General features: G+C 33.6%; 1 protein-coding gene across 7 annotated transcripts in view; it reads right to left on the bottom strand.

Moving 5' to 3' along the window:
* Positions 1–245: 245 nt before the first annotated feature.
* MPP7 (membrane palmitoylated protein 7) overlaps positions 246–10718 on the bottom strand; it is a 227991-nt gene continuing 217518 nt past the window's right edge. For all 7 annotated transcript variants that reach the window (XM_031939802.1, XM_031939805.1, XM_031939804.1 and 4 more), the window contains 4 exons: positions 10144–10237; positions 8966–9074; positions 5661–5804; positions 246–3954 (listed from right to left, as the gene is read on the bottom strand). In XM_031939802.1, coding sequence (XP_031795662.1) covers positions 3775–3954; positions 5661–5804; positions 8966–9074; positions 10144–10237 — 527 coding nt within the window. In that variant the 3' untranslated portion in view covers positions 246–3774. The remainder of the gene's footprint in view (positions 3955–5660; positions 5805–8965; positions 9075–10143; positions 10238–10718) is intronic.

The following is a 10718-nucleotide window of genomic DNA, read 5'->3' as shown; positions in this document are numbered from 1 at the left end:
AGGGACAGTAGGATGGTGGGAAGATAATGAGGTCTACTTTTGATAGGTTACATTGGGAATCCTTATGGGACACCCAGGGGAAAATGGCCCTGAAGCCAGTTGTGATGCCAGGAAGGAGTCCAGGAGAGAGAAATAAGTCTATGTTTGGAAATCATCTACTGAAGGAAGGTAATGGACTACAGAGAGCTATCAGAGCAAATGAGCAATACACTTTTCTTACAAACTAACAACACCCACCACATATGTGTTGTGTCAATAATTTATTCTTCAGTGAAAGAAAGTAAATTTATATTTCAGGCATGGCATCAACTAAGAAATTGATGGCAAGTTCAAGTATGGTGCTGGATACAACAGTACAAAATGGTGACGTCTGCTCTGCTACAGCAAATGGCAAAGTATAGTGAGATACCGACAGAGTCAAAGAGCTTTCAACAAACTCTACACATCACATTCTGCACATACTTTAACACTGAAGTCTTCTTGTGCATTTCTCTATAAAGCCTTGTTAGTTTTTTAAAAAGAAAAAAAATGCTAGTGTCTTTATCTTGGGGAAGTTTTTTATAACGATGGCACTACAGATCAGAGAAGGGAAGGTCCTTGCTAGCGTGATCAAGACACGGTGTCAGAAATGGCAGCCTTACGGATACCAAGAACTCTTGTGGGTGGCTGAATGTCACAGCAAAAGTACATTTCAGTCTGCCATGGTGAATCAATAACCGAAGTAAAACTCTTCAAAACACTTTATTTCAGAAGCCTGAACAAAATAGGGCCAAGTTTTTACTGCAGAAACTCTGAGTGCTACATATTCAGAGCCAGTAATAAGAGTGTGACATAATATACACATTCTAAGTAAAGAATGTCTAGTAAAAATGAAAATTCATGGTAGTTATTGACTACTTCATTTAAGTCCCACCCTTCTTCTTCCTTAAACAACAACAAACAAGTTCCAGTGTGTCAATCAGAGGAGTGTAGATTTTCCATCTTGATCTTGGATTGTCTTTATATCCAACTTGGCTTTTTAATGCACAGACTTTTAAAAATTTAACATTCCCTATGCTCTCAATGCTGGCTGACAATCCAGCCTGGGAATTGGGATATGTCTGTTAAGCTACTGCCAAGAGCTACAGTGAGGCTCATAAAGCAATTGTCGTGTTAGGAGGCAACCTACAGAATCAATGGCCTCTTGCTACAAGATGTTGGCAAATCCCTCTAGCTGTCCTTAGGTCCAACAAATTCAGATTAAGTTTTAATTAAAGCTGTTTTTAAGTTAAAGGATTGTGGCCTAAAAGTAAGTGTGCTTAACTGTGTCACTAGCGGACATTTTTCAAGTGCGAACCTTTTCAAATTGCCATCACCTCATTTATTAAAATTTTAGAGATGGGCTACCTTCACATACAAATATTGTCTAGGTATGATCCAAAATGAAACATATCAGAATACATCCTTGAGGGTGGTGATGGTTATTATTTTCAATTAACTATATAATAATAGTACTCTTTTTCAGATTTATGATAAGATTTTCTTAGCAACAACAAAAGAACTGAGCCTGCACTAAATTAAGGCTTTGTCCATACAGAGAGTGAGTTGGAGAATCAGGGTAATTATTTAGACAGTGGTACTCTGAAAAATCCAATATTGTCTCAGTTTTCTGGATATTCCAGGTCAAAGGGTGTTTTTTGGAGTGGTGAAGTATAGGATGGGGAGATGAGAAACAGCACTAAATAATACATATTTTATATAGATACACATGATTTAAAGGACATTTTTACGAGTATACAAAAAAGAAAATATATATATCCATGACTCATATTTCTTTCAAGGACCATTGGTCAGAGCAACTTGGAGCAACATCAGATTTGGCATCCCTAAATTAACAGGTTACTAACTATGTGCATCTGGAACAGAAATAAAAAACTATAATAAAAATTTGACAATGTACTCACTAATTATTATTATGATTTGAGTAAAATTTGTGTTCTAGTTATCTGTGGTAAAAAACAATATCTGTCAAGTTTAGTGAAATATCTTAAGTTTCTTTTTCACTTAGTAAGCCTGAAACAAATATAGGGAAACCAGGCACTTAAATATGCACTTAAAATACAACAAACTGGTGGCTCCCTCCCTCTGTACATGAATCATTGTCAAATATATACATGGAATGTTGAACCTGATTTACAAAACCACCATTTCAATTTATGCTTTCACATATAATCCATTTTATGAATAACTATAGTGACAAGGAATTAAAAAACCCGACTATCCCTTTAAACCCTTTCATAAATATATAAAATTTCACTAAATTCTTTTTTTTTGTATTAAACAAGGCTAATCTAAATTCTTTACATGTGAACATAAAATAATTCATTTCTTGTCTGAATGTCACATCTGTGATGATTTTTGGTTAGCAAGGTCTACTGTACTCTGAACTGTAAGGTCAATTCACTTATGCAGCTAATAACCATGTTTAAAGCTTTTTACTGAGTTTTTGCATGTCAATAGTAAATCAAGAAAAATGAAAAATAATATTTACAAATACATGATTTGTTCATTTACAGTTACAGAAATGTAAGGATGTCATTTACTGTTATAGAAATATAAGAATGATGGAAACTAGTTAATATTAAAAGTGGATCTTTGTCTCTATATTATAATAAAAGCTAAAATTAAATGTGAAATTTTATAATTTAACAGAATTGGATATTTTTCAAGTATATGGCAATAAATTGCTTATAATTTTAAATAAATCAGTGCAACACTTAATTTACTGTATTTGTAACAGTAACTTGTATATTTCTGCTTTTCAAATGTGAAACACTTTCCTATCACTTATTGAAAAAAATCTGACTAACTAAATCTGTTTTGAAATGACTCCAGAAATTTTTGCAGATGATTAAAAAAAACAAACTATTTTGTTGTTATTTATCTTAAAATACCACTGAAATTATAAAGTATTAATGCCACAAGGGAAATTTTGTACAGTTCCATATGTAATATTAAAATAAAAATCTATTTTCCCTTATTAAAGTCTTTGTTATACCACCTACAAAGACATGTCAAGTGTGTTCACAGCACACAAACCCTTTTCAGAATATGTTTTATAATTCACTGGGCAATTCATTTATGAAAGAGTTTGAATACACACACTGTGAATATATGCTATAGGTAAAAAACAAAAACCAAAAAAACAACCAAACAAAAAAACCACCTTAGACTTTCAGGGGACAGCAAGAGAACTCATCTTGATAGTTAGTCCAGTTAAAATTGTGATGATCTATCCAGAAAAACTTAAGCTATCCTGCCTGTCTCAAGAACTGCAATTTAAAGTAATGATATTACCTTCGACTGCTAACATGCAAACTTTATGGCAGTGACCACATCTGAGACTACTGAAGCACTGATCTCCAATATATATTAAAGTCTTTAGCGACTTCTCTTTTAAACAAAAATTTAAACCTCATTGTGGATATATAGCTATATTAAAGACAACCAGATGTTCGAAAGCTTAGCTTAGAATAGAGAATTGGGCAAAATTCCATTTAAATTAAATTTAGATCTTATTTGCACATCTTCAATATGGTAAAGGACTTTAAAGAAGAAAATAATAACATCATTCCACTTCATCAAAATTGTAACTGCATCAGTGACATAGATTTAAAAAACAACCACTTATCAGTGACAGAAATTTAAAAACCCTTTCACCAAAAAGGTAACTTCTTTCTTTTTAATCATTAACCCTGTTAAAAGATGACTCTGAAACATTCTCTTCTTTCAGTCTTAGGAATGTAACCAGCTCACTGGAACCCAATAGGTATCTGTCTCCAATTTGTCAAAAGTTGCTTTCAGCTCATTGTAAGCCACTGTGAGATCATCATTTACTATAATTTTGTCAAAAAGATGGCCATATTGGCTTTCCATTATCTGTGCAGATTTAATCATTTCTTGAAAGTCGTCTTCCTACCAAAAACATTTAAAAGAACCAATCAATTATATCCCTTCACATTCATAGCAAATACAGATTTCCAGAATGTACTGTATCTAGTTCTAAGTTACCAATCATTTCCTCCTCACTCTAATAATTCAAATTTACTCTTTAATTGCAATTTTCAGACGTTGTCAGTTTTAATTATATCTATCTGAACCTTCTTGTAACTAATATCACGCTGGCATGTTTGCTCTAACAATGCTTTATCCAGGTGCATTTTTTTATAGTCACTATTAGCAAAGGAATTATAATTGACTTTAAAGAACACTAACTTTACTTTTTTCAAAGTTTGAAAAAGTTGCAAAAGGAAGGTTATTATTGCTTTCCTATATCTTCTCATGTCTAATTCGGTAATGGTTTTCACTTGCTTTCTGAAGCAATACAAAAAAAAGTGGGTTTTTTTACAATACTCATAATTATACAATGAAATTTAAGTACACCAAATCCCAGTACTGTTACCATATTTTTAAATCATGGAAAACCTTTTAAGAATAACTAATTTCAGTGTTCATTTTAGTGCGACATAGGATTTTGCAGCAGGATTACTAAACCATGAAATTTGAACATGGGTAGGTTACAAATCAAGAACATTAGGTAATGTGGATTATATCATGAAAACTATTAAACACGGACGCCTGGATTTTTAAAAAAATCATTATCCCTAAAAAGGAATCTTTAAAATCTATACTGACTTTTTTGGGGAGTGAAGTGGGGAGGGGATTAATGGTAGTAAAAAAAAAAAAAAAAAATATATATATATATATATATATATATATATATGTTTATGAACATTAATGATAGTGTTGGCATAGTATTCCTCATTTTAATTTGTTTACTTTTTTGTTTGGGGTTCAAAAGCAGAACCAAAACCCTGTGCTGAGGGCAAAAGGAAACAATGAGGAGTCACTGCCAGTAGTTTGTGTAGCTCCTGTTGCCCGTGCGGCTGTGCAGCAGCTAGTCAGGCCGTCCATCGGTCTTTTTAATCTCATCCAAAGGAAATATACAAAACATCAGCATCTATGCACGTGAATGACAAAAGATACATCTGACTTTTCAACATTTTTCTAAGTTTCTACTTGTGTGGAATTAGTAAAATACATATTGTTTTTCCAAGTACAATTCTGAGGTAGTCTCATTGATTGCATTCTGTTAAACTTCTTTGTTACTGTGATAAATCTGGTTGGCAAAGGTAAGAGAAAGTTAAAATGGCAGATTACAGTGTTCTTCACACATTTTGTCAAGTACAAAGAATAGCACCAAAAAAAAAAAAAAAAAAAAAAGAATAGCTCTAAATTTTTTTTCCTACTTTTGTGTGATTAAGATCAGCTTGAAATATCTTAATTTGTTAAGAGAGTTATACAGTATCCTGGGTAATAAAAATAACTGACATCAAGTTCCCTGATATGCTTGCAAATATAAATGAATACTGATCAATTATAATTCATTCTTTTCACAGGAAGTGTTTAATTTATGCTATAAGGATGAAACACATTACTAAAGTATAAGCTACTAGCATCTACAAAAGTAGAAGAGAGTCCATATCTAGGAATTATGCTAAATTTTTACAGAACTTAAGTTATATGATCTGATAACATTATGTTCTTTCTAAAGTTGATCACTATAGCATGAGCTCATACAGAGCTGCTCAAATATTTCAGCAGCCTGTTAACATACTTACTGTAAAGGGTTTTGCCGTTCCCTGATCATCTCGACTTGAAATAATCTTTGCATTTCTTCTTGTCTCTCTTAGACGCTCAATGGATGGAGGCTTTATAAATATAACAAATGGTTTAAATTCTAGCGTTCTTAAATGCTTCACTGTCTGAGGGAAAGAAGAGATTGTGATGAGTTTGCCACATTTCTTAATAGATAAATATGCAGAGCAAAAATGAATGCTCTGTGCAAAGAGATTTCATTCAAGGTTACTTGTCTTTTACTCCATCTAATATGCTGATAAAATTCTGTTGTTTGAAAACCATGAGAAACTTCTGGAAAAAATCCACCTGTTTTATGGGGAAAGACATCTTAGAACATGGCCTGATTTGTGCAGAATGCAAACAGTCAAGAGATGCTTTTCACATTAAATGATCAAGAAATGCTGTTTTTGAGAAGCCTGTTACTGCAAGGAAAACATGCAGTTGGGCCCTTGAATTTACTTTGAATATGGACAGATTATATTCCTTCAGGTGAACTGAAATTCCTGGAGGGTAAAGGCTATTGATATATCTTCAATACTATACAGAGAGCTTTGCCTAGAAATGTTCAGGCATTTAGATATGTTGCATTGAACTGATTCAGGGTAATTAAGGAATGAGACTGGGACAAACTTTGACAATCTCAGCTGTGTTTATAAGAAAACCTAAATCTAAAGTGTCCTTTAGGTGGCTATTTCACATGTCCCATGCAGACTCCATCGATTAGCATGTCCTGTTACTACCTTTCATAGGCATTTATGCTACAATGTGATTCAACTCAATTTAACAAATAGTTCTGACACACAAAGGAGTTTACACTCTACCGGACAGACATGACATACATATGAAAACTACTGACTGTGTAGGCAGTAATTGAGAGACACAAAGAAAAAGAAAGACAAAGACAAAGACAAAGACAGAGATAGATAGAGAAAAAGGGAGACAGAGAGGCAGAAAGAAACAGAGACAGAGACAGACAGAAAGACAGAGAATAAGAACACACAAGCAAGTGCACTGACAAGTGAATAGGGGAAGACATCAGGAAGGACCTTGTCTAGAAAGTGTCAATTGTGCTTTAAAGGAAACAATGGACAAGGTGAGGAGGGATATTGTACACAAAAGACCACTTGTGCAAAGACAAGAAAGCTGCAGATGGATTGTTTTATATGGGTAACAGCTAACAGTTTTTTAGAATGAAAGTGTGTGTGAAAGGAGTAATATGAAATAAAATTTAAAGGTAAGCAGGAACCAGCCTGTGAAGGCTTTAAATATTAGGCTGAAGATTTTGTATTTTGACCTAGTGACAACAGAAAACCACTTTGGTTTCTGGGAATGGTCATGGTAGGGGTGTGACATGGTTTATGTTATGGGAATACCGATTTGGTGGTTCTCCCTACAGAGAGAAGATAGGAGCAGTAAGGAATCCCAAAGGTGCTATAAAGTCCAGGCAAGACGTGAGAAAAACCTGAACTGGTACAGAGGTTACTTGAGCAGAAAGAAAAGGATGAGTAGAAGATATTGTGGAAGTAGGAAACTGACCGACAATTAAAGTTGAGGGAACAATCAAAGAAATGAACCTAGGTGACTGGAACAAAATAGTACTATCAACAACAAAGAGGAGAGACATACATTATGTCCCATCCCCCCCCCCCCCACTCCCTCAACCATTCCCTATTCCTTTCCCCCTTTCTGTTGCATCCTCTCAGTCACCCAGGCTTGTAACCCATGATTCCTTACTCTTTCTCACCCTCCACAGCCAATCTGTTGTTAAATCCCACTAATTCTACTTCTGAAATATCTCTGTTCCCCTTCTCTCTTTTGCTCTTAGCACCACAAGTGTGGGTGACTGCCATAGTCTCCGTGGCTTGAGCCTCCTTCTCCTCCATCTCACCCTCTGCTCCTTTATTAAAGAGAACTTCCTCAGTCACAAGTGTGACCATTTCAGCTGCCCATAAACTTCTCTGAACCTTATTTCCTTCAGAATCAAACATTACGTTCTCTCTCTGCCTTTTACACCCCTGTTTATAGGCCATTCCCAATTCTCCTCAGGATAAATTACTTCCCTTTAAAATGACCTCTCTGTAACTCTGTACATCTTGTTTTGACCTAGTTATTCACATGTTAGAATGTGAGTTCTTTGAGGGAAGAAGCTGTTTTATTAAGCCTTCCTTTGTAGCTTTCACATAGTGCCTGGCACTCAATTAAAAGCCTGTTGATTTGGTTTGTTATTGAAAGTTAAGAGAAATTAAGGATGGATATGTAATTTCTCAATACCATCATATACATAGAGATGGTATTTGAGCCCATAAGAACTGATGAGTTCACCAAAACAGAAAGAATATATTAAGAGGACACAAATCAAGGTCTAGGGGGACCTTAGGACTTAGTGGAAAGCAGAAGGTGAAGAGTTTAAGATGGAACAGTCAGACAGGTAAACAGAGAACAACAACAGGTTTATATAAATTGAAATAATGAACATTTTTATTCCCTCCAGGGCAACTTGTACTCATTTTCAAGAGAAAAAAAAAATTTTTTTCTTAATTTCAACACTTACCAATCATAGCAATTCATGAAAAAATTTACAAATATAACTTGTTAGGCACTACAATTAATCCAAGGTAACTACAGTTTTCTTTTAAAAAATCTATTTAAGCAAATTTCTTTACTGCAGACACCAATACATTCTGATAGAATGCAAATTCTTTCAGAGTAGAAATTGGTGGTTTTTTTTGTTTGTTTTTTTTTAAAATATTCCCGAACATAGGGCAATGTCTGCTTAAGAGTTTCTAAGCCATGGATAAGAGTTACTTAATAAATGCCTGCTCATTGATTGATTCAACAAAAAGTCAAAATAAGACTATTCAACTAAATGCAAAAATGCACCTTTGTGTCAAGTTACAAAATCTCCTTGAAGCATGAAAAGCAAATAGCAAACAGAGAAGACTGAATTCAATAGGAGAAAAAAAAACCCACTTTTCATTTACTGTACCATCTATAATACTAAAGATAGTTAATCCTTCAACATGAATGTGTGCAAAAGTAGTAGAAGTTAAAAATTGAACATAGTACTGAAATTCTGAAAGCAGATTTTAGAAAACTGTTAAGCTTTCAAGAAGTTTGTTTTTTAAATGAAAGGTTTCACAACTTATTTTTAAATGTTTGTTTCATCTTAGAAAGGCTATAAATGGTCACAAAGGATATAGAATACAAATTGAGCTGATACAGTTTGTCTTTAATTTGGTACACTTGTCTTGAAATGTAATCAATGAAAAGTATATTGCTTACTTACATGAGGCTGAACGTCCAACAAACAAACCTTGTTTTTAGCCAGAACAGATCGAACAGAGTCTATACTTGTGCCATAGTAGTTGTTTTTATATTCCCCATATTCAATAAACCTAAAGGAAATCAGAGGTTGAGTTTTATCAGGCTCATTCCCAATTTTTCAAAAGGAATTATACTCTGTAAGATATAATTCATACGTAAAAGATATTTTTGCTGAACATATGTGATTTCTACCATGTTTTATAAAAAGAAACATTGCCAAGTACTTTAGCATGTCAATTTAAAAAAAAAAATCTTCAATTTTACATTTTCAAATCAGTAACACCTGCTTGTATTACAGTCAAACAGAAAAAAGTACTTTGGTCCAACAGCACACTAATGTTTTCCATCACCTTCTTTTCTGAACTAATGCAATGAAATAAAACAGTGGATAAGCTAAACAATAGAAACTACTGAAATTTCATCGCATCGTCCAGAAAATCCAAAATCAGCTTTAGAACTAGAGGAGGAACTAGGGTGGTGGTTAATGGAACCGGGGCAGCTGATTATATGCTATAAAAATACAAAAAGTTTGCCAAAGAGAAAGGAACATTTTGAAGTTTCAATAAAATCCCACAATCCTGTTTTAAAACACACATTGCTCCCTGAAATATTTAGGGTCAAATAGTAAAATTGGGAAAAAATATTCAAGCAAATGGTGCTACCATAATAATAGTTACTGTAACTTAAATCTTCGAAGAGTGGAGAAGGCAAGAGAATAAGAGGGGAAATGAGGTTGCAGGATTTTCATGTAGGTCATGAATTTAATGCGAAAAGGAAGTGTCTGTTCAAAATCCAGATATCCTAGTATAAATTTTAAACATACTATTATAAAGCAATGTTGTCAAAAACATAATATTAAATTAGTAGAAAAAATATAAGTATTCATCTCCTCTAAAACTATTCCTGTGCTTTTAGTTAAACAAATGCATTAAAAAAAAGTGTTATATTGCTAGATAATTTACTGGTAGAAATTTTCATTTTTCTTTTCAGACTATGAAAATCACTTATTAAAATGATACTTTTTAAAATTCAGGTTTTCTGAAAGTTAAAATAAATATTAAATGAAAAAAAGAGATGGTTAAAAAATATCAAAATAACATTACCAATTACTTTGAGAGTTCTAAAAAGTTTTCTACATACTTGTTATTTTGGACATCTGTCTCAAACAAATGCTTGGAAATGAAAATATATTCAACACCATCACTTTCTTGGCTTCTTCTTGCTCTGGTAGTATCTGTGATTTAATTAAAAATAGTTTTAGATAAGGTCTACCTTCTCTACCATCAGAATACACACACCCACATCTATACCCCCCCACACACACACACACACTTAGAATTGTCAATACAAATCCACAACCAAGAAACAACAGCATCACCAATAAAAAAGAACATTATATTTACAGTAAAGTTTCAATAATTAAATTGCCATTACAATGGTATTTATGAAAATGAAAGTTTCACTTCCTATGAAGGGATTTATTTATGTAGGGGGGTGGGGGGGTTTAATTTAAGGACATAAATGAAAGCTCCACAGGAAAGACTATATATAGAAAGACAAGGGTCCAAGACAAGGTATGAACAATGCAGCGCCAAGGGCGGAGGGAAAGAGGGCAAGTGGAATCCAGTTCCAGGCTGGAGACAGAAGGGCCTACTTGGCCATCTCTTTGAAATCCCTTCTTTGATTCAAGGAAACTAACATAGAGAGAGGTTAGA

Source organism: Sarcophilus harrisii, chromosome 5 (genome assembly GCF_902635505.1).
Source record: "Sarcophilus harrisii chromosome 5, mSarHar1.11, whole genome shotgun sequence".
In the NCBI taxonomy this organism is placed as follows: domain Eukaryota; kingdom Metazoa; phylum Chordata; class Mammalia; order Dasyuromorphia; family Dasyuridae; genus Sarcophilus; species Sarcophilus harrisii.
Note: the sequence above shows the minus strand (reverse complement) of the source record. Positions and strands in the feature narration are given on the sequence as shown.